This window comes from Urocampus carinirostris, chromosome 6 (assembly GCF_059441175.1).
Source record: "Urocampus carinirostris isolate Australia breed hairy pipefish chromosome 6, RoL_Ucar_1.0, whole genome shotgun sequence".
NCBI lineage: Eukaryota > Metazoa > Chordata > Actinopteri > Syngnathiformes > Syngnathidae > Urocampus > Urocampus carinirostris.
Window position 1 is genome coordinate 37938477 of NC_142354.1, and position 25683 is coordinate 37964159.

Sequence of the window (25683 nt, forward strand, 5' to 3'; positions counted from 1 at the left end):
GTTGTCCGGAATACTAAAGGAGCAGGAAAGGCAGGCGGGTGACTCAAGGGAGGAATAAATTGCATTTTGGGCGTGAAATTCGGAGAAAGGCGTTTGATTATAGTTGGAGGAAGTGGCGTGCTTCAGCCGGCGAAAAAGCCACTTACAGTACCTGCATCCTCTCGATCATGGCAAACAGGTCCGAGGTCTGAAGTGGGAATGTTGGGGGTTGAGGGGGTAGGGGAGAAAGTTGACACACAAGGATGGGTTTTAGACTTGTTTTGATATAATTTCCCTTCGGTCTTCACTCAACGTTTATCGCAGCCTCAAGGCTCCCGGGCACCGAATTTGAAATCTCTCCACTCTTTAGAAATGTCATTTTTGGAATTCTCTCTACACCCTTAAAGGCAAACATTGTAAACAAGCGGCTCTTCAGGGATAAAACAATCCTCAAAAGCTCTCAGGAGCTTCTTTTACAACTAATTAGGCGCAGGATACTTATCCGTTTTATATTACTACAATCTGTTAAACTGGGACGGATGCAGATTTTGATTTTTGCTTTTTCATTTAATAAAAAAGTTGATAAGCTTAAAAAGAATTACACACTTTGAATGTCCCCGTATGTGGTCTATGAATGTTGAAAGAGCTCAGACATGAGCAGACGGGCACATCTGGCCAAATGCTTGCAGTTACTCGGGCCAGTTTGTTTACCATGTAACACAAGCGGACTGAATGCCAGGCTGATGTTTCCACATGACATCTTCAATTTACTAAGGACCATCGCGGAAACACACACACACACACACACACGCATATATATATATCTCATCTCATCTCATTAGCTGCACCGCTTATCCTCAGTAGGGTCGCGGGGGTGCTGGAGCCCATCCCAGCAATCGTCGGGCAGTGGGCAGGGGACATCCTGAACTGGTTGCCAGCCAATCGCAGGGCACACGGGGACAGACAACTCACTCGCTGATTCACACATAGGGACAATTTGGACCGGCCAATTCACCTGAAATGCATGTCTTTGGAATGTGGGAGGAAAACCGGAGTGCCCGGAGGAAACCCACGCAAGGGGAGAACATACAAACTCCGCACAGTAAGGCCGGTAGCTGGATTTGAACCCACGCAGGAGGTTCCCACGACCTCAGAACTGTGCCAATATATATATATATATATATATATATATATATATATAAATATAATCTATATATAAATCAAATACAAGCATCAAGAGATAATAAATAGGTAATCCCTTATGCTGAAAAACGTGGATGCAATGAGACAATGAGACAAAACATGCTGGATGGCTTGACAGTTTTTGATTTGTGCGCCAAATCAAAATCCTGGGTGTCACTATCGCCCTCTGCCTTGAGGCAACAGAATTGCGTGCCTCACTCTGCATTTACTCAGGACAGTAATGTGTTGTCAAATTGCTCCTTTAGAATGAAAGCATCAATAGATAGTATAATAGTAACCCTCCATTATGAAAAATTAGATGAAAGTAAAAAATACTGGATGGCTTGACTTGCTGTTACCTTGCGAATACGTTCACTAAATCCACTGCTGAGGGCTGACACGTGCGCCAAATCAGAATACTTGGTCTAACGACCGTCCTCTGCCTTTTGGCAAGAGAAGTGTGTGCCTCACTTTTTATTTGTAGACCTTCAGGACAGTAATACCTTACATCAGAGGTCGGGAATCATTTTTACTCAAAGGGACCTAAAAGCATGAAAATTTATTTGGGGAAGGGGGATTGTGTTTGGTTGGAAAAGCCACACCATATTTTTGAAGTCAAAATTCAACAAAACCACTAAACTCGCCCTGCAGTTAAAAGCTTATTCTTCAAAACATTTTATTTAACTGTGTGAGGTTTGATGATTTGATAAAATATTTGAAAAAATAAAAATGACAAAGCCTGTATCCCATATATGTCATTGCCAGCATGGTCGCCGTGGTGACTGGCTGGCCCCGCCCCCTGGGCACCGGCTGGAGCAGATCATCTAATCTGCGTGTGTGCTTTTTAAGGGCGGGTTGTGGGTATTGCGGGTTGCTGGTTCATTGCGTTTTCTGTTCTGCATTATCTGTTCTGTTTGTCCTTGAGGAAACCTGTGTTTGCACGTTCTGAGTTAAAGCCTGTTTTGTTAGTATTCCTAGTCTGAGTTCCTGTTTGCCTGTAAGCCTGTTTTTGTTTTGTTTTGTCCCTGAGTGTTGGACAACTTATATTTTGCTAAATAAAAGTAATGATCGTTAACGCGAATGAGTTCATCCTTCCTGCCTCCTGCCTCCATCCTGGTCCGGTCTCGTGACAATATAAACATAACACTCTAAGTTTTTCTCCCTCCCGCAGTAACTTAAGCGTGTTAAGGCTTATTTTGAACGTCTTTTTCGTCATAAATAATGGTTTCCAAGTGTTATTTGGTAAAAATGTCACAACATTCTGTAAACGAGGATTCCACCGTATTACCTTTGGCGCAGATGGCTTGCACTCTGTGCATAGCACCACCCATCCCTACGGCTCAACCAATCAAATTGTTATAGGTGCTCTGCTGGTGTTTCGGGATGTTTAATTTTTTTTTATGTGGATTTTCATAATAAAGTGTCTTAACCGTGAACATGGATTATTTAATGAGCTTCCATATGAAGGATTCCTCAGTGATGTATAATCAAAACATGGTTTGTCAGTGTGACACCATGACTGTCAACTATAATTCGAAATGTACTTTATATATACTGAGCAGTACCCAAAGTATTTTTTGCTGACTTTGCTTTGAGTGCACCACAATAGTTTTTGCTCACGCAAAGTTAAAACAACTTGGGACATTTTGTATGGCTTGAATTTAGTCTCTGAGACATACAGTATGTACTCATTAAAAAAGCCATATAAGGCTTGTGGGCCATAGGTTCCCGACCCCTGCTTTACATACTAGTTGTAATAATTATCTTCATAGTCGTCTTGTCTTCATGTCAGGGCTTGCTGTTGAACAGAAGAGCGCGAGACCAAAACAACATCTGCCGGATCTGCCTGACAAAAAGTTTGGAGTGCAGTAAATCTTTGTTTAAAAAATATGTTATCGGGTAATAATGACAATTTTGTGTCAAAAAAGATGCGTCCCGGGGACGCACGTTGATTTGAGACCATGCGTCCCCAGCAAAAATGATGCGTCTAGGACGCAGGGACGCGGGCAAACGAGAACACTGCTATAGTAGTTTGCATGTGCAAACTGGAACCAGCTGATCCTGGTGGTGAGCAGTCATGAAAGGTGGGTCTCAGGCAGTCTCTTGTGGTAGCCTCTGGTAATGCTCTTCACCTAGATTTTCTATCGTATGCGGATCGTATATTGAAATTCTCATGGTCAGATGTGCTCATGTAAAGAGGTACCACTACCTGGCATCGGTACTCGGCTTTAACTTAGTAGTAATAATTGCAGTAAAACGCGTGGCAAATGTGGCTCAGGAGGTTTTGTGGTGGTTAGCATTATAGATATGGAATATGAGGTTGTTGCCTATCTTGGAAAGAAACAATTGAGTATTTTTTTAGTTCAGTTTTTATGTAATGCTTATCTTCAGACTGTGACATTTTGCGCCCACCGCTGGCCTCCCGATTTTGATGCTCAGCTTGACCTCACCGCCTCACCCCACATCCTTCCCGCTATTCCAACCTTTGAACCACACAAGCACATCATGGGTTCACCCCCGAGGAGGTCAGACAAAACAAGAGCTGAAACGCCTCATCTGGATTCAGCAGCAACCTCTGATCCTTTGAAGGGGTGAACGAAAAAAAAAAAAAAAAAACATACTCACATCGCTCAGGCATCTCCTGTTGAGCAGCGGTCTGCGGGGGGCGCTGTGGAGCAGCGCGTACGAGAAGGTGTTCGTCATCATGGTCGCGCAACGACGGCGAGCGATAACGGTCTGTCGATCAAACAAAACAAAACAAAACAAAAAAAAAAAACAGGAGGAAATTTGAGTCGGAGCAACGCGTTGGCGTTCGAGGAGCGAGACGGTTGCTGTTGAAATGTGACAATGGGATTGCACTTCCTCTTTTTGAATAACACACACTTGCACTGCAGGAAGTTAAAGGAAAAGGAGGAACAAAATGTCTCAGATGTTTTTTACGCACACGCGTTCAGCGCACTTCTCGTTTTGGTCGAATCACATTATGGACACATTCATCTTCCTTTCTGGAGCGAGCGCACGAGGGGCTACTTCAAATGGAAGTCTTCTTAAGCTTAATTACCTCAACATTGTGTTTCAATCAGCCTCATGCTGCACTATTTGGATGTGGATTTCATACAAAAAGTGTAAGCACAAAGGAAAACTGGGTTCGTCAAGTTCATACTGAAGCAGCAGGAAGCCCTGAGGAAAACTGGGACCGGTTCAAAAAATGGCTCACCGGTGTTGGGTAATTGTGATTTTCTAGATAGATAGATAGATACTTTATTCATCCCTGCAGGGAAATTCACATTTCCAGCAGCATCCCTGTGCTGAGAACAATACAATAATAAAGCAAAAAGAATACTATATACAAATACCTAATGTGACGTGCTAATACCCACTGTAGCGTGTTACATACAGTATCTAGATAGTGCTACACAGAATACACATTGCAATAAAATACATTAATATGCAATGAAGGGGGTGTGGTTTAATGTGGGCCTTTACTCCGCTAGGTGGAGTTAAAGAGACTCGTGGCATGAGGAAGAAAATATCTCTTCAGTCTGTCCGTGGTACAAGAAAAACTAAGAAATTTAAAGTGGGGTGCGTCATTGGAGTTGTCTTCAAAAGCTGAAAGTGGAATATTTTCTCAAATAGTTAGGTGTTAACAATGCCCAACTGAGTTCAAAGAGCCTTTACAATTATTTCCCACCGTGCCTATTTGCTTTCTTCTTACTTTTAGCAACTCTGTTCCGGCACACGCAACACATTAGGTGGAAGGGAAGGGTGGGGGAGGTTGGTAAGTAGGAGAGTGACTTTATGCTTGTCATCACAGTTTTTGTGAGTGAAGCATGAAAACGGTAAGAGTAAGAAAAGGCGTACTTCTAGTAGATCCCAGAATCCAACCCAAACCCCAAAAATCTTTTTTGGGAGCGTGTCTATGAAATGCACATGCTTGATGGATGAGCTGACTGAGCCCACGGTCATGACTTTAAGCCAGAAGATGGTGGCAGAGAGTAACAAACTTACAAATTCTGGACAACACCTTTAAATAAAATGCAAATAATGACAAATCTATATAGAAGGTGTTTTATGCTAGTGAAATTGTTTTTTAACTGCATAAGGAATCATTACTCTGATCTTTGCATACATGACCTTCTCAATGACAACTCGAAGTAAATATTTTTAGAATTAGCCAATGTGGTGATGTAAAGTCAGGGTAGGCAAATGAGGCTGTGTCACACCATTCATCATGAAAATAAAGAAATAAAAATATACTAAATGGATGTATTTATCGGTGGCATGGCAGCTTGGTGGTTACCGTGCAGCCCCACTGTGCCGAGGTCCAGAGTTTGATTGTTTATCTGCAAACTTTGTGAGGATTTTGGGATATTCTTTTTCAAAATCACAGAATCTTCACATTATATTAAGAATATTATTCAAATATTCAATGTTTGAATGTATAATTGTGCTGAGTGTCTGCAGTTGTCATGCCTCATGACTGAGGACAATAGTGAGACTAAAGACTCTGATTTGGCGCACACTTACAATACATCCAAACAGCTTGCCAACATCGTTTTTGCCGTTCCATGTATTCTGTTACTCCCCAAGCCTGCACATATTTAGTTTCTTTTGTCTTTTATTAGCATATTTGGTATTGGAGTAATCCAAAAGGCCTTGAAAGTAATCCAGTTAAAGTAACCCTACCCAACCCTGGCCCTTTATCACAAGGAGTCTCAAAGGGCTGGCCACAGATTATTGCAAACGACCGACTATTATTAGTTCTTCCCCTGATCTACAATCTACATAAGGGCAAGGAAAAACTCAAAAACCTCAACATGAAGAAACCTTGAGAAGGGTCTGCACATGAGCTCATCCCACTTCCAGGATGACCAGGCTGCAACGTATGTTGCAATAACAAACTTTTCACAGATATTGTCAACATGAAATATAGGTCATTCATAAGCTATAGAATGGAAGCGTATTTTAAGCCTAGATTTCAACAGTTCCACTGAAGTTTCAGATCAAATTAAGTTGTTGTTGTTGGTAAAATCAGTTTTTAAACTGGCATAAAATATCACAACTGCAATACGTGTCTTAGCGCACATGACCAATCTTTGAAAATAACTGTTGACTACATATTTTTAGAATTAGGTATACAGTGGAACCTCGCTAGTTCGCGGTTCGACTTTTGCTGGTTCAGAGCTTCGCGGGTCAAAAAAATTTACCTTACCTTCTCAATAAAAGCATTTATTGACTTGACGCCATTGAGCGCGTGCTTATGTCAACTGAGGACACGGTGTGGACACTCTTATGGTGAAGGGGAGGGGGAGGCCCTGACACAATGCTTAGTCATTGCCGCTTCGCTCGCACCCCCCCTCAACTCCTCCCAACTCACCCCCTTCTTATGTGGCGCTCACTTTATCAAGGAGGAAACTCGGCAACGCGACGTAAGTATATTCTCTTCTATCACATTTCATCTCAAGTTTGACGTTATTATACCAAAAGCGAGCGGTTGTTTGTACTACCTAAACACGGCTAATTGTGTGTGGTTTCGTGTATTTGTCGTAAAAGCCGTTCGATGCCGCTAGCTAAAGTATGTTGTTATTGTCAGAAGGTAGCTCTTTCACTTTCATTAAAATGAACACAGACCATTTATTTAACTGTTCTTTCCCAAAACGCTCCACAAACACTCATCAAATATCACATTTTCACTGTTTTTATTTTCAATATGTAACCGGTAGTGTATACAAGCTAAATAAACTGCGATTGCTGCATGTGGTTGAGAGCGGTTAATACAATCATACAGAATGGTTTGTAGTGGTTTTGCCGCAGTCCTATTCCGTGTACATAGAATATATTTTACTATTTTTTTTTTTGTTATAACATGAATTTCACTCTCTCTCTCTCTCTCTCTACCCGTATTCTATATGGTGTAAGGTAGACAGGGGGGGTATACTGTATACCCGTATACGTTTTTTTAAGCATTTTTGAAGGGGCGCCGCTACTTCGCGGATTTTCAGTTTTCGCGGGTGGTCTTGGTCCCCATTAACCGCGATAACCGAGGGATTACTGTATCAGGTATATATGTAATCGCCCATGCCCTCTTTTGCAGTAGGTTTTCGTGTTTGACTCAGCCCTGCTGTTGATGATAGCAACCAGTGATAACAAAATAATAACAGTTTTGACATGAAAATAGTCAAAATGCTTATCAAAATCATACCATTTGCACTATTCAGTTACAAAGAAATACATTCACCTTCAAAAAGGTTGGTGACTCCAGGTATATATATATTAAAAAATCAGATCAACACGAAAAAAGGGATTGCACTTTTCATACATTAAAATGAACCTCATTAACCTTTACATGCTTTCTAATAAACATTTTATCAGAAGACAAGATGTCGACATTTACAGTTCCACTGGTAATATATTCATCTGGATTGCTTTGTATCCTGATGACGTCTAGATTAAATGTAAAAATAACATATTTGATGGCAGAGACAGGACAAAACCACATTTTGTTCATCTGGCTTGGTGGTCAGTGAAAGAACTTTATTATGGTTCATCAAAAGGTCTGAGTCTGTTCACTTGTTTTCCATTTAAATGAAATGATTTAATCTTATTCAAAGGTCATGAGAAAGCCATTTGATTATTAAATGGGAAATGGTATGCAAATGATGCTACATACAGTACGTTGTTCCATGATGTATTGGTCTTTGCATATCCTGTTTATTTCTCCCTCTTTGAGGATTTTATTTACAGTCATTATTAAGGGTTAAAAAGTGACGCTTATTAACACAACACATAATATTAATTAGCTAAGAAAAGCCAGGCACTTGTTGGTCATCCATTGGATAGCCTTTTCAAAATTAGTCGTGTTTTCTAGCAGTGGAACAACCATTTATGACAACAGAAGGCAGTAGTGTTTGTGTAACATAAACTGAAAAGCCATTTTACATCCTGGTATGTGTTTTTATAGTGCTTGCAGTTGTTTGTTTTAGAGACATCTCTCCTGATTCAGGAGGATACACAGTGATCTCTCACTACTTCGCGCTTCGGTTATTGCTGGTTCACTGTTCCACTAATTTCGAAATTGAATTGTGTTTTTTGTTATTGATATCAATATATCATGCAATATGGTCTGAGCAGACATCACATAGAAAATGCTATCACGCCGGCAGGTGAGGGAGGTCCATGTGTGTTGGTTGGACATGCCTGTCTGTGTGCATGGCTGTGATAGACTGGTTGTATGGTGTCAGTCAATGTGTCTACCACCCACTCACAACAAGCAACTGAGCATAGCGACAACTAGCTTTTAGTGGCTCGTTACATTGAAAAGAAATGTATCAATTAAAGCGGACTATGAGGTATTTCAGAAAAGCACTCAGGAATGTTGATCACCTCACGGATTCTCCCTGGATTATTATAGTGGAGTGACTGAGGCAGTGTCAACAGAGAAAAGACGACAGTGAGGCTGCAGCTCCGGCATACTGCTACAGCTAGGCTAACAATTTTCTTATGCCACCCCTGCTGAGCCTGTGTCTTACTAACACCTGATCCGTACCCATAAAATGGATGATCTGGAGGTACAACACGTGGGAAACCGTACTCTATTTGGGACCGTTGTATTTTAATCATCGAGGAGACCTTGCTCAATTCGAGGACACCTGATGCTCGTGTGCAGCCGGCTTTCTATCACTGAAAGGAGAAGCCCTCTTATTTCATTCTACTTTTGTATAACGACAAAAAAAGACAATATACTCAACTTCAAGTCTGTGTTCTGTGTTTTTATTTGCAGATCTATAGTTATCATTTTGTCACAGTCCTATACTGTCACTCTGTAAGGGCCTCATCTCAAGGTAAGTTGGACCATTGCGGGCTTTTATGACGGTGCAACACTACTTCACAGATTTGCACGTTTTACAGTGGATTCTCATCCCCATTCACCGCGATAACCAAGGGATTACGGTACATTAATTTTCTGAGTTGTTGATCAGATCGATAGTTTAGTTTGGCTGGTTAAAAAATAGGACTGCATAATTTTCCACAAAGTAAATCTCCAAATCAACAACCTACTTGCTTATGAGTTGTTGTTTTAGTCAGCGACTGGATCCAGACTTACTCCACTGTCTCTGTCGATCTCTGTCTAAATATGAGACAAGATCCCAGACTGAGCTGCTAATGGGTTCACTTGATATGATGAGGACGAGCAAGAGCAGGGTTTCTTCTACTCAGTCAAATATAATTTCACATGATTTACCTTTTTAGATAGAACTGATGCTACTTCCTAATTTTGTAAAATGTCACCACCAAGACCAGACATTCTGACCATGTTCTTTTTAGAGCCTCGTTTTAGATTTGAGATAAAACTGTTGGCGACATCACAAGATCCCAGACTGAGCTGCTGTTGGGTTCACTTGACAAAATGACGCTGAGCAAGAGCAGGGTTTCTCCCACTCAGTCATTCTGGCAGCTGTCAAATGATATCGCTTACCCATTCCTAGCCGCAACACCGCTCACCACCAAGAGCAGACCATGTTCATTCTATATTCACTTAGTTAAACACAATAAAGTCTGTACCTGATAGCAGCAATTGGGAAGGGTCCATGAGAGGATAGTCTGAAATATACTGTAAATATGATTTGAACTAATACTTTGTTTAATATCACAGATTTATGTTTATGTCATTTAACTTTTCGATTGTAAGGCTTTTGATGGGACTAAGTTTGTGGCAGGAGCAAATTTTGGTCAAGAGCTTTGGGGGTACTGAGCACCCACAGTGTCTAGCTGGTAAAAAAGTAACAATAATTTCACTTTAAGTGATTTAGGATCATTCAACATGGTTCAGGAGTGTCACTTACCATACGTGAACATAACATTACACATTGTGGTAAGCAGAAAGAATATTACCATTCCATGGCTAGTTTTTACTCATTTATTTCCAATAGAGTACACACACAAATACACAAACAGAACAAGTGTCATGGCTACTCATTGCCCTCACCTGTGCCCGCTTGTTTGGCGCCAGCTGCTGCCCATTGCCTGATTGATTCCCCTCCTACTAAAACTCAGTACTCCAGTCACTCCTTGTCAGTCTGTCAGCGAACCTCCGCATACGCAAGGCAAGCACTTTTACTCTGTCCCCTCTACATCAGTATCCTACTCGTTTGCTCCTGATTTCCCGATCGTCTCCGGCTATCGACACGTTTTTGCCCATTGACCACGCTCTGATCTCCCGCTCCGGCTATCGACCCGTTTATGCCCACGGACCACGCTCCGATCTCCTGCACCGGCGAATCCACTCCCTTCCGCAATCCAATCACGCTCCAATCCCGTGAGCTACTTGCTCCTCCTGTCCAGCGATCACCGGATCGCTGGCGTTTGTTTCCTTGCACCTGACTTCCTAGATATCCCAATAAAAGTTTGTGTGATACGTTACCCGTTTGGATCTGTTCTGGCTCTGACAACAAGAAGCATAGAAAAATATTAGATAATGATGCCTGCTATTCAACACTTCAACACAATTCTACCCTACATTTTACTGAGAAAGACCACAAACATAGAAACAATGATCATTGTGCATTCGATTCAATGCAATTAAAATGAGGACTTATATCTGTTGATGATAACAAAATCATGGTATTCGGTGGTAAAATAGTTGTCAAAAATAACTACTGTTTAATATACTCTCACCGTTATACACCAGAGCCTCCACATACTTCGCCACTATGCTGAAGTGACACTGACCTAGCCAAAGCGGAGCGGGTAGGTGGGGCCAGAGCGGTGCTAGGAATCAAATGGACCAAACCATTTTGAGGCAGTTGTGTTGTTTACATTTTTTGTTTTGTTTTACGTATGTATTTCATGATATCTAAGCCTATACTCTACTTTATTAAGGCAAAGAGTGTTTTTAAAATGCACTCATTTATGGTTGTGATTGGGTTGAATTTGGGTCTGGCTGAGCACCCCTAAAAATTAGCTGGTTATACGCATGGTTTTTACAATGGCAACAAATTAAAGTAATGTTTCATTTTAGATTTGAGTAAAAACTGTTTATGACACTACAAGACGCCATAGGACATAATCTCAAATATTGCTCAAAATAATCAAGGCTTTTTTTTATAGAAATGTGAAGTATGTATTCAGAATGGTTACCAGAAGTGTGATTGTCATAAATGCAACAATGTGAATATTGCATGAAATAATGTGGAACAATATGAGCGTCTGATGTTCTGTAAAAAATAATTGTTTTTTGTTTAAATAAGGATGCATCATATCTGTATTTCCATTCTGATACCAATAACTGCTAGAGCCTGATCCTTAATTTTTATGTTCAATTACTTACCTTGTGTAATAAAATAGGGATGCATTAAAACAGTTTCTTTCTACAAATACTTATAACTGAAACCTTTCTCCTAGAGACCGATGCCGAACTTCTATGTCCAATTATTGACCTTGTATAAACAGTAGGGATCCTAAATAACTATTGTTTACTACTGAAACCGATAGAACCTTGCTTCTAAAGACCGATACTGAATTTTCATGTTCAATTCCTCACCTCGTATAAAGATCGGGGATCCACCAAAACTCATTTGAGCCAGTTCCTCAGAAAGTAGGAGGCTATCATCAGAAGAACAGTGCTCTAGCCACCATCCCTTCAACCATTAATATTTACCCTTATTAATAGATTTACACTCAGCTTATGGACTACCCTTTTTGTATGAGAAGGATGGTAAACCACATTAGCCATTGCACAAGTGACGAGTCCTGTAGCTCATTTGGTCCCAGAATAGTCTGTAATAAAAACTTCAAACCACTCATCCTTTTCAGATTTTAATTTGAAAACCTACCTCTCGCTACCAGAATCACACAAACACATGGAAGAAGACAGTTCCAGGTCTAATCTCATTGTAAACAATGTTCACTAAGTTGTTATAATGACAAAAAGACATCCAACTATAACAAACTAGGTGGGTGGGTTGATCCTTTAACCACTAGTGTCGTAGGGGCAACATTTCCTGTGGTGTGTCTAGGGCAAGTACAGCCTGGTGGCACCCATGCCTAAGTACAAACACCCAAAAATATTAACACTACATATTATGGGCATTTTTATACAGATGTCTAGTACCAAAAACACATTGTGCCGCAAAAAAAACTCATTTGTAGACTGAGTACAAAACACTCAGTGATGTCAATTGTAATTATATTAGAATAAAATGCACTGTACGCAATAACATGTATTTTTTTGGTGGCGATAGTTACGAGGAGGGAGTTGAGGACGATCTACCGTGAATTTTACAATTACGGGATGCTTTTTTTTTGACAGGCACGTCTGATGCATTGCGAGCGTGATCCTACTAGCGTGTTGGTACCTTTCAAAGGCACGGTTTGGGATGAAAGTTATATTATTATTATTAAAGCTTTGAAAACTCTCTCGGTGTACCGTCTTTCTTCGTAAATATGTGTAACCATGTATAATATGTACTTGCAACTGTATATTTTTGTAATGTATTTATTTTAGCAATTTATTCTGTTATGTGTTCTACGGGCAAATCAAAAAGAAGGGGCAGAGCAAACGCGGGCTGATGGGAAGTGGGGTAAAGCTGAGTTACCGGTAGATCTGTGTGTCTTCGCAGCGGACAATAATGGATATATATTTTTCCCACCCTTAACTTTGGAAATATACATTTTGTTTCCTTGGATAACTTTCAACGGGACCCGGACTTTACAAGTCTGCATCATACATCATACGTTAATTACAGGTATCATTTTCCATTCATGATGCCGACTGTGGTTCTAGGATTGTGTACTATTGACTTTTGGATTGTGTTGGTAGGAGTCTAGGAGGCTAGGACTTTGACTCAGCCTCTTGGCTGGGAGCAAGTGTATCGGCCTATTGGCTTTGTAGAGTATTGTGATTTGACGGATAATGGATAATTGATAAAGAATATAGAACATTAAATCTCTACAAAATCACAATCGTGGAACTTACAGCCTGGTCTGGGTTAAACTTGTGATCGTGTCACAAGTTTTAATGCGGGCGCACGCGGCTTATACACACGTGCGGCTTGTGTAAGAACAAAAGTGGAAAATCACTTAAAAAGTGGTGGGTGCGGCTTATAACCAGGTGCGCTCTATAGTCCGTATTTTACGGTATGTATTCACAGTTGGGCATGACACCCTGCCAATAATAAAGTTCCCAGAACTGTATTATTTTGTTTACCTTTTTTAAAGTTTCTGACAGCCTATGTCTCTTTTAAGTGGGGAATTCACACTTCAAAAAAGATAATGTCAGCAAGAGAAACCCAATACTCAGCAAAATAATCATCAATAAAGAGGTGTGACGTTAGGTCAAAAAGACCGTTGTAACCACCAGGGTGCTTCTTTACCAAAGAAACAAGAAAGAAGCCAGAAGGGGTTTATATTGAGGAATTGTCTGGTAGAGTGCTGATTGAGCACCATCTTCTGCGGTTGAATAACGTGTTGTTCTCCTGTGTGTACTCGATATTGACTTGATGTGTCAGTCATGAAGAGAAGCCATTTTCCTCATCAAAATATGTCGGAAAGTAGCTTCAAAACGACACAAGCATGTTAAGGTACGTCTTTTGGGGCGGCAGTGGCTCAGGAGGTAGAGCGCTCGTCTTGGGATCAAGAGATCGCAGTTCGAATCCCGGCTCCTCCGCGTTACATGTCGAAGTGTCCTTGGGTAAGACACTGAACCCCTAATGCCCCCAACAAGCAGGTTAGCGCCTCACTTGGCTGCACGGCCGCTATTGGGAAATGTGAAGCACAATGTAAAGCGCTTTGGGAAGTCTTGACTTGAAAAGCTCTATATAAATGCAGATCATTTCATTTCTTTTCTTCATGTGTATGTTCTTCCTCAGCAGTTCATTGGAAAGTTTTATTTACAGAAAATTCTGGGCACTCCAGTAGCTACAGGAAATGGTTGCAGAAATTCACAAATGCCAATGCTAATGTGGCTTACCATACTTATACAAAAAACGCAGTCCATAAACTGATTGTAAATGGATGACTATGTTACATATTAAGCATTGAAGGGGTCTTGCATTTGAACAGAGAACTGTTTTACTGATGATAAAAATCTTGCTCAAACCGATCATCATTTGCCTGACGAAATCAATTGCATTTTGTTAAACAGGGATGAGTTGAACTTGGCTTGATGTCATTTATTACACTGGCACTCAGGATTGTGCTTGTTTACACATTTCATGAGCCGATGTTTATTGTCTCTCATTGTGTAATCCACTCAAAGAGGTAATGTTATAGACAATGAGACATAGGGCCTTTCCTGACCATAAAATAAAACACAATTTAAGTAACATAATTAGGACTCAATAAGTAAAGAACATAAAAACATGCATGTCAGGTTAATTGGCCAGTCCAAATTGTCCCTAGGTGTAAATGAGCAAGTCAGTTGTCTGTCTCTGTGTGCCCTGCGACTGGCTGGCAATCAGTTCAGGTTGTCCCCTGACCACTGCACAAAGATGGCTGGGATGGCCTCCAGCAGCCCCGTGACCCTACTGAAGATAAGCGGCTCAGACGATAGATAAATAAAGAAGCTTTTAATTAAATGAATGCATAACTCAATATGCGCAGTGACATATTTCAATATTTCAACAGCAAATTGAAAATTTTCTTGAAAAACCGTTGAAGGTAATTAGCAGGGAAGCAGGAAAAGCAGGGAAGTTAATCATCATATAACCTGTTAGTAATCCAAATTCAAATCAATCTAAATTAAAACCTAAACCACTTTTTAAAGCCTAATTTATGTGCGCATGTGTGTGTAACCCAGGCTCTGATTTTCCTGAAAATTTACAGTTGTACTTTAGTACTCTGGATGTGTCTTTAGCTAGGTTTTGTGTCAAGGCAGCCCCAATAAAGACCAACAAAATTATAAACATCTGCTCTTGAGTGGTCTGCTCTTGTGGGGTCTCTACTGCTCTCTGGTGGGTAAAATAGGTACTGCAGCTCCCGACCACCGACCACTCCAAGCAGCCAAATACAACCTTCTGTCCGCCCGGCAAAAAAATTAATATTTCCCATATGTTTGACAAGTTTAAGTTTTTACAATGGTTTTGTGTTTTTTTATAGTTTGAACGTTTTTTAAATATTCAGTTTTAAAACAATATGTTATACTTGAGATTTCCACCTCTTTACATGGCAATATACCCGTTTACATTAAAATATTTTTGATGGGTGATACATTTCACATTTAGTGTGTTAATTGTAACAAATTTTGCTTAAAAAACATGGCAATATAATGTAAAAAGCAATATGAGTTGTTTGCTTGCAACAATGTGTATTTTTATTCACAAAATAAATCGTTAATAAATCAAGGTGAGCTGCAATTCAGTTTTATTTCAATAGAAAATAAAACAAATGGAATTCATATTAAAACCCTGAGTCAATCACAGTGTAACTTTCATCGTAGTGCTAGTGGTATGACAAGAAGGAGGACCCGTACGGTTTAAATAAATATACGATCTTCATATGGGATTGTTGTGGAGGTGCATGAGAGCCTTATTGTTGGAATCGTTCAACCGGCGACCCCTCCCATCGGTACACACGAAAAAGCATTCTCGAACAAAAACAATAATAATAGGAAGCGCATTAATATCCATGAGGCAATGCTGCACAGCTCCACAAGTTCATTAAGTCTGCACAACAGGGCACAGCCTTTCCCCTTTTTTCCTTGAGCAAGCATGCAAATGATTTGCTTCTAAAGCAATACATCTTCTCAGCCAGTACCTCATTGATGCTTTCAGAATTATTCTCATCCCGGAATGAAAAACAGACTTCAAAGAAAGTCAATCAATGGTTGCAAAGGTCTGAATGGTTTCAGGGGGAAATAAATCGTCTGTAGTTATACCTCACTATGGCGGCCTTCACATGTCTCATTTCAAAAGAAACATGAATGTGTTAAAAAGAAAAATCATCTGTAAAGAAGACTTTCTTCCATACGATGTCTTATAGCTTTGTATCCTATGCTGACTGAACTGGTTCTATTGACTGGGTGGGTTATCATCAGAAATAGTACTTAAAAAAAGAAAACATTAGATTTGTCTTTCTGGTATTTATAACAAGGTAGTGAACATTTTTTACAAGATTAGATTTCGCACTCTAGGATTAACACGTAATACATACTAAAAGAAGAAAAGATACAAACAATGTCAGGCTAAATAGGCAAACGTATTTATAAGGTAAGTTTCAAGTGAATCAGAACAATAGTACAATAGAAAAGTAGTGAAATGACATTTAGCAGCAAGCTAATTAAAAAATAAGACAATAAATAAGATATGTTTTTCTTATTTTTCTATACATAGGCAAGATATGTATATTTTCACAGTCTTGTGCGTTTGTTAAGGGTGGTGATGGCCCTGAGGAATAAAACTGTACCTGAGCCTGTAACTCCTATTTTCAAGGGACCTGTTGAGTTATTATTAATATCAGCCACCCGAAAATGCTGAGGTCTGGCTCATCTCTGAAGAGTGGGATTCCGCTGTGCACTGGAAAACAAAGGCGACCAGATGATGAAGGTGCTGTATCTAAGTCAGATCAGGAGGCTTCTTCTGCTACAGGTGACCATGGAAACCGGTTATATGTGGTGAAGCCAACCCTTACCCAAAACCTGGCCAGGAGAGGGATGGGTGCCAACAGGCTGTACTTGCCCAAGACACACTACAGAAAGTGGTGCCCTGACAAGCTGGCCGTTAAGGGATTCATGAAACATTCAGCATTGATAGGCACTGATAGCTGCGAAACAAGATGGTGGCCCAGGTGAAAGGTTTCCTCCATAATGTTGTTGGATTTGCTGGGGTATTCCAAGCCGACAGTGTCTTTCTGACTGCTTTTCTAGACTGTGTTAATGACTCTCCGTATGTTTTTTCTATCTGCCGTCGTTTGTCTGTTTGTAATCAGGTATCAAGCGATACGAAGGCCTCAACGAATGCGGGTGACTGAAGACGCCAGCAAGAAGAACTTTGCTTCGGGATCACCTAGCGTTCGCAATAGAATGGCAGCTACACGCGAGCTGAAGGCCTGAGCCCTTGTAAACGAGGTTATCCTCATTCCATAACTGGAGGCTAAACAGGTAAACCTGCAGCTGACCTGGGTCAGAAGGATTGGCAATCCACAACAAATTTGAAAGCTTTTAAACCATAGTAGCCTAATTGGGATAGCTGTGGTTCCTCTATTTCGTAGCTCTATGGTTAGATCCATAGTCTGCCCTACGAAGCACACCAGGGAGCAGACCAGATGCTGGCATTCGAGCTAGGAAACAGTCAATTTCGGTAAATGAACAGAACACCCTTGCGATTTAGTCAATCTCTTTGTGCCCAAGGTGTCATGGCCAGCATGGTCGCCGTGGCGACTGGCTGGCCCCGCCCCCTGGGCACCAGCTGAAGCAGATCGCCTAATTTGCGTGTTTGCTTCTTAAGGGGGGTTTTGGGTATTGCGGGTTGCTGGTTCATTGCATTTTCTGTTCTGCATTATTCTGTTCTGTCTGTCTTGAGGAAACCTGTGTTTGCACGTTTTGAGTAAAAACCTGTTTTGTGAGTATTCTTAGTCTGAGTTCCTGTTTGCCACTAAAGCCTGTGTTGTTTGTTTTGTCCCTGAGTGTTGGACGACTTTTATTTTGCTAAACGCGACTGAGTTCATCCTTCCTGCCTCCTGCCTCCGTTCTGGTCCGGTCTCCTGACACAAGGGCTTTATGCTGTTGTGCTCCCTCCTTGGTAGGTCTCATCTTTGATGGGGATGAGGCAGCAAGGAGGTAGTGAATCTGACAACATGGAGTTTTAAAAATAAAGTCACACTAAAGAAATCACTCTCCATTCTGGAGTACATTGAGTATTGACAAACCTAATAAATTGATTAACCATAGTGGAGGTTACTATACTACTCACATGGTCACACTGTTCACCTTTACAGCTGATTTTTTTTCAAATTGCACATATAGGTAATTAAAGACAATATTGTAGGGGTCATGTTAAATGTGTCGAACATCTTGATTTGTTCTCTCAAACTACTAGTATCTTTTTATCTTCCAGTGGCCATTGAACAATCAGGAACCTCATACAAGAAGGGCGGTAAATTTCCATAAAGTAAATGCAATTATCAGTGAAATAAAAACATTGAGATTTAAAGGTATTTGTTGAATAAAAAATATTAAATTTCATTTGATTGCAAATGGGAAAGAAATGTTAAGTCCAAATTGTGAGTGGTACCGCATTAATGACTACCAAGATCGTTGTATCAGTGTGAAAATAAGTGCTATAGAATCTTTAATAGAATGGAGTTTGGTTTTCAAGGAAGTAAAATGGATGCTAGCTTAATTTAATCCCCATTTATTTGTTGGCAATCCAACTACATATATTGAATCTATTACTACTGTACATTGATGCATATGGAATATGGCTTTCGTGGTGTTGTTTGGTTCAATCCATTGCCAAATACATTAAATGGAAAGGAGGCAAGTTGCTCACGTTTATTTTATAAAGAAAAACATTGAAATAAAAGGAATAAAGTTTTGTTTTTTTAAGTAGTATTTACCCTCCAAAGCCATTATAATCAGAAAACAAGTTCAATCAATGGCTGTCCAGATGCCCTCCATCTTACATCAATTGCAGAGTGTTTTAAAATACTCACACGCACACAGACAAATTCCTCTATCGGCATCAAAAGCCTTTGACTCAATATTAAGCCGCTATTGAATGGTTTCAACAGGAGTTTGATTAAAAGACAACATTCATTAGTGAGAAGTAATTATATACGGTGCAAATCTCCATGGAGACACAGACAACTACCGTTCGTTGATTTGCAAACCATGGGCTAGTAATGCTCAAGCACATATAAATACAAACACATCTAAACTAATATTAATAAATAAACTACCAATAAAAAAGGTTTTAATTTTTACCAACTGTTGAGCTGTTAGCATTTGAGAAAGCAAAAGGTCTGCGTGCTCTGTTCCGCTATCCTTCCCGACAAACTGTTCCAACAATATACATTTTGCTTCTTCCTTCCTGCTTTCTTGCCGAACCTTTCCGCCTTGGTGTCACTCAACTCTGAACAGTGAATTGTGACGGTGACACAAAGAGCATGCCGGGACCACGCATGTGCACTGGGTTGCCAGGCAGAGTTTACGTCCAGGAAATCCTATACTGTATTTTTAACTTCACTATAATATACTGATATGCCTTAACTAGAGGCATTATTTTCCCATTCAGGTACTCTGTATCCTGAAAATTTTGTATGTAGAGATATTCTTGAGTAGATAAACCACTGTATCTTTAAGTTCTCCATGTTTATCATTGCTTATAACTATTCTTATTTGGAGACGATTACACTTCTCTAAGGGGAGTAGTAGAGTGAGGCTATGTTCAAATCTTAGGAGAAGTTTCGAATGTTTTTGTATTGTTTGTTTAATAGTGTGTCTGGTAACAAGATAAACCTCTCCGGCGATTATCTGTCTGGTCTGTGTATTTTTATTTTATTTTAATGGATTTTATGCAGTAAGACAGAAAAGATTAAGCCTCCAGTGCTTTGATTTAGACCACAAATATCTATATTTATCTCCCAGGCTGTTGAAAGGCCGTGCAGGCCTTGTTAGAGGCTATGGACATCTGTGGGGTCTGAGACATCGATGGCAGAGTGGGTGGGGGCATCCGTGCCACCTTTCAAACTGATGCATAGCCGTGGGTTTGATTCTGAATGACTTACAGATAAAATTCTGGACTGTGGCTGAAAACTGGGGCTCGAGGTTAGATGGTTATCAAAGAGCATGTTTATTTGTATCTGTATCTGCTTACCTAGATTTGGGTCCACCTGGCAAACCGTCATATACGCCTATTACAGAATTTTAATTACGAGTCATACATAACTGTCCTCAGTGCAGGTAATACAACAAATACAAATAAAACTGGCTGGGTCTTGGACTCTTGGGCCAATTGGAAGAGACTATGCCTATTTATCCAATTAGGAAATAAAATGGGTGGAGGATGATTGTCCTGCTAACCGACAAGCAGGCCAAGTTCATTGCTGTCAAGAACCTACTCGGGGAAGAGCAGACGGAAATTGCAGAAACACTCATCAGTTCTGCAAGCAGTGGTTTTATATTCGAGATGTCAGGTAGCGAGGAAAAAATTGCGGTCCAAGGCGGAGGAGAGGGGGTGTTGTCCCAGTAAAGCGACAGTCCAAAAGGCTAACGAGGATTAGGTACACTGGAATAACAAGAGGCCAAGACAAGAGTGCTTAGTATGTGACATGAAGACAAAGAACTAGCACAGAACCAAGGAGACAGAGTATTTAAATAGTGACAAGGGAGGAACGTGATAAGAGAGGCATCAAGACACTTGACCTCAGCTGCAATGGGGAAAATTGAACCTGAAAGTGAGTGACCAAACAAGGTACGGTCAAGAGAGATGGGAGAGAGGTGAGGGACTTAGCAAGTGATAGAGAGTGAGCCTGCAGAGAAATTAAAAAAAAACCTAGAGAATGAGTTACATGAAAATACGATGTGAAAGCAAGGTGAGAAAAAAAAGGGAAAAAAGTTACAAACTGTTTTTTTGTGCTATTAGTTGAATTATATGATGAGAAACATTTTATAAATCAATCTTCATTGCAACAACACATTTTTAAAAAATGTTCCTGTTGTTTTCATGAATGATTGATAATAAAACAACTCAAAAAAGTTCAGTATGTTCAGAGTCACAATGCAATTTCATCCAAAACCCCACCAAGCATGCTCATAATTACAGCTGGGCGACAAATTCCAGTGCGCCAACAACTGACAGGTGCATCCTTTAGTCATGTATTCATATTTATTCATCATTCCCCTGCTGTGAAAATAGCTCAATTGTAACCATCTGGCTCCACCCATCTGCATTTATCAATAGTCTCCTGTTCTCAGGAAGAGCAATTGCAATTATGCAAGACTGGAAACTATTCTACATCCTACAATTATCTTTCATCCAATGGAAATGCACGATAAAGCCATGATTAGGAAAAAAAAAAAAAAAAAAAGAACGGTGCACATTTTTCTTCACATCACGTTTGCTACTTGTTGCTATGCAGTATTCTTCGGCCAGACCCATTTTACACACCGTAAATTTTGGACTATAGAGCGCACCTGATTATAAGCCGCACCCACCACATTTTAAGAGGAAAACCAATTGTGTACATACACAAGCCGCACCTGTATATAAGCCGCATGCGCCCACATTTAAACATGTAAAACAAACACAAAATTAACCCAAACCCGACTTCAAGTCCCGCAATTGAAACTAAATGTCCTTCGGGGTTTAGGGGTTTTAAGGGTTATTTAGCTTGTTCATAAATCATTATCCATTATCCGTTATCGGTCAGTTCATAATACGCTACAAAGCCTAGGAGCTGGGACACTTTCATTAAAGTCCACAGTCCAAAAATCACAGCCGGCAAAATGAACGGAAAATGATACCGGTACTTAAGGTTTGATGCAGACCTGCAGAGTCCAGGTCCCGTTGAAAGTAATCCAAGGAAAAAAGTGTATATTTCCAAAGGTAAGGGTGGGAAAAATATATCAGATGAACACATTTGTTCACGCAACTCCTTTATCTTTAACCGACTTTTTACCCCCTCTTCTTTCCTCGTCTGTCCATCACCTTTAGCGGTCCCCACTTAAACTCGGCACCCCGCGTTTGTTCCGCCCCTCATTTTTTGTTCATCCGTGCAAAACATATCAGAATAAGTGTCTAAAATAAATACAAATAAATACATTACAAAAACATACAGTTGCAAATACATATTATACATGGGTTACACATATTTATAAAGAAAGACGGTACACCGAGAGAGTTTTCAAAGCTTTAATAATAATAATATAGCTTTGACAGGGCAGTTAATGGTAGCAATACTCGAGCGCCGCTAGCGGCCGTTAGAAAAATTACATAAATTGGCCGCATCACTGAATAAGCTGCAGGGTTGAAAGTTAGGGAAAAAAGTTGCGGCTTATAGTCCGGAATCTACGGTATATGTATAATGCCGTTCTGTAGTTTCTTACCTTGCCCCACATAGTACAAAATGATTTGGAGAACTGAAACACAGTAAGTCTTTTTGAATGTGGCAACCACACCCAATAAAATACATTTGAACAAATACAAGGTTTAAGAACCCAGCATTGTCCCAGGGACTCTGATTTAGAAAAAGATAGAAGCTGCAGCTGTTTATAAGAAAAGCTTTTGTTTCCCGGAGATTCATGTGAGCATTTTTTGTTTCCTTTTCCAAACGCTCATCATAAGCTCTGGTGGCATTTGAATTGTCTCACACAGCTGGAGAACCTGTCAGGCTATTGACGGTTGCACCATCTACCAAGGAAAGCTGATCCTGTTGCAGCACTGTTTCAAATGTGTGCCCTAGATAAAGAGAGGATGCTGTCACGAGGATCAGTACAGTATTTGGCATCGGACCATGATTGAAGAGCAGACTAAGCTGGAAATTTGTATTTCATTCAACCCAAAAATGAGATGAATGTTGGGTTTTCTGGTCAGAAAGTAGGGTGACTCAAAGCAGAAAAAGTGGGGCAACTCTGACTTTCACAAAGAGAAAAACTCGACCATTTACTAAAATAACAGTTCCTTCGAAACTCACCTGTTCACTAGCAGGTTTTTCCTTAATGGACTCAAGTTTTTCCCGTCCATGCCCTTTATTTCAGACACATAATTTGACTTCCTGGTTCATTCAGTCAGCTGGCAAGATTTTACATAGCATTGCGTAGTTCTGCCTTCTGATATTTAACAAAGATACTCTTCTCAGATGCAACAATTGTGTCGGTATTTTGGTGACACAGAAAATGTAACACTCGTGGGTTTGCTTTTCTGACACAATGCATGTCAGTGTACATTATTTCAAAATGAACTCAAAGTGTGATAACTCAGTTATTTATGAATTTTTTTATATTTGTCAATCGTGATTGACTGTCTGACATTTGAGCGTCTCCTGAAATGCCTAATCTTGACAGCCCTATCTGGTACTGTGAGTGTGATGTTGATAAGATAAAATCAAATGCCTTTACCTATGTCATTCCAGATCTCTGGTAGTGTAATTACACAGAGAATTTGGGCTTATTATTATTATTATTATTGTTATTCATGTGATTATTGTGTTATTATTATTATCATTATACTTCTTCTTATTATTATTATCATGCCATCAGACATCTGGAATTACTTAGTTTAAAAGCTAAAAATCAGGTTAGAAATCTCGAGGTAATAATAGACTCAGACCTAAACTTTAACAGCCACATTAAATCCATAACATCATCAGCCTTTTACCATCTCAAAACATTGCCAGAATCAAAGTTTTACTGTCTAAACCAGACTTAGAGGAACGTATTCATGCATTTATCTCCAGCAGGTTAGACTATGGTAACGGCCTTCTGACTGGACTTATAAACGAGCTGTAAGACAGCCGCAGAACATCCAGAATGCTGCTGCTCAGGTCCTGACTAAAACCAGGAAGTACGAACATATTAGTCCTGTGCTCAGGTCTCTGCACTGGCTTCCTGTCGCTCAGAGAATAGACTTTAAAACAGCTCTGCTGGTGTATAAGTCTCTTCATGGTCTAGCACCAAAGTACATCTGTGACATGTGGCTCCCATATGAACCATCTCGGACCCTGAGAACCTCAGGGACAGGCCTTCTGCTGGTGCCCAGAACCAGGACTAAACAGGGTGAAACTGTGTTTCAGTTCCATGCAGCTAAACTCTGGAATAGTCTTCCTGATGAGGTCAGACAAGCGTCTACTCTGACAGTGTTTAAGTCCAGGCTGAAAACAGCTCTGTTCAACTGAGCATACAACTGAAAGGGTTCAATCTGCACTCTTCACTTTTACTTTATTTTAATTCATTGATTTTATTATGTTTTAGCTGTGGTTTTAATGGATTTAAAAAAACACATTTTACATTTCCAATGTCTTTTCTTCTATGTTTTAAGTGTAATTGTGTGTTTTTGTCATGTCCTGCACGGTCGTCATGGCACCCAGCTGGCCCCGCCCCTTGACACCGGCTGAGACGCATTGAATTGATTGCTTGTGGAGTACTTAAACGCTCCTTTTGGGACTGCCCGTGGCCAGACCATTGCTTAACTTTAAGGAAAACCTGTTCATGCCTGTTTGTTCTGAGTAAATGCCTAGTTTGTAATTTTGACTGCCTTTAAGCCTGTTTTGTTTTGTCTTTGGTCCATTTGTGTTGGACAACTTTTCTTTCCTAAATTAAACTGACAGATCATCTACGCTTTTAAATTCACACTTCCTGCTTCCTGGCCTGTTTCCTGACAGTTTTTCTCTTTCCCATTTCTGTAAAGCACTTTGAATTGCCTTGTGTATGAATTGTGCTATACAAATAAACTTGCCTTGCCTTGCCTTGCCTATCATTATAAATGTTGTGCCGGATCGGAGGACTATAGTCAGACTTTAAACCGGTCCATGGTACTGAAAACATTGCAGACCACTGCTCTAAATGACCTTAATATATATTACACAACACAAGACAAAACACAATATTAAAACCCAGTAGGCAGCAAATGAGATAGTAGCGATCATTGACAAATATTGCTTAGTTTCAGATAATTATTAACAGTGTAAATTCAGATTACATGATTGGTGCCATGTAGTACGAACAACGGCCATTTTTTAAAAAAACATGACAAAATGTTGCTGTTTGCGGCAAGCTCAATTTTTGGTTTTTGATTGATGAAATTCCAGAATGTCCTCTTACCTGCACAATAGCCGGAACAGGCAGCAGAGGACCAGAATATTGGAACGAGCGCTCTACTTCATCGGGGATGCGAGGGATCCTTCCATCGTGCTTCCTGTGAGTAGAGAAAGGGGGGGAGATGAGGACTATCGGAGTGTTGATAGCTTGTACTTAAGATACTGCAAACTGCAATTTCCTATGGCTCTTAGATTCTGAGAGACGCTGTCACTTGAGCCAAGATGTCGAAAGCATAAATTAATTCTACACAATCTGTTGGTCATGAAGTGCCCTAGGAAACATTGACCTACTTATACAACACAGTAACAAGTTCGATGGTGAATTGACGCACACTGATTTTATTTTTTCTTATATAGAACAGCCACACACCAGTAAGAGTTACAGTACAGGTAAATAAAAAAAAAATGGTAAATAGGTGATAATCCGTACATATTATGAATAATAATAATACAGATTAAACATTTTAGACCATTATTAACTGTCACGGCTTAATTTTCAGGAATAACCAAGAATGTCCTTAATATTTAACTTATTCCAACCTGCAAAGGCTTTATTGATGTTTTTCAAACATCACAGTGTTTTGCTACTTTGCTAATTAGTTAGCCTGCTAGCTAAATATGCTAATGCTAACATTTCTTATTCACATCCAAATGACATATATATTCGGAAATATTGCTTAAATATGATGATACGGGAGGCAGGAAGTTGGAACTCATTTGCGTAGACAATCTGTCACTTTAATTGAGAAAGAAAAGTTATCCAACACACAAACG

At 40.0% G+C, this 25683-nt stretch overlaps 1 protein-coding gene across 4 annotated transcripts in view; it reads right to left on the reverse strand.

Annotated features, from left to right (window-relative positions):
* Positions 1 to 25683, reverse strand: part of rap1gapb (RAP1 GTPase activating protein b) — a 161263-nt gene that overhangs the window by 59066 nt on the left and 76514 nt on the right. For 2 of the 4 annotated variants that reach the window (XM_088338941.1, XM_088338943.1), the window contains 3 exons: positions 24914 to 25007; positions 3787 to 3897; positions 152 to 187 (listed from right to left, as the gene is read on the reverse strand). In XM_088338941.1, coding sequence (XP_088195067.1) covers positions 152 to 187; positions 3787 to 3897; positions 24914 to 25007 — 241 coding nt within the window. The remainder of the gene's footprint in view (positions 1 to 151; positions 188 to 3786; positions 3898 to 24913; positions 25008 to 25683) is intronic. The other 2 variants (XM_088338942.1, XM_088338944.1) reach the window with 1 other exon arrangement.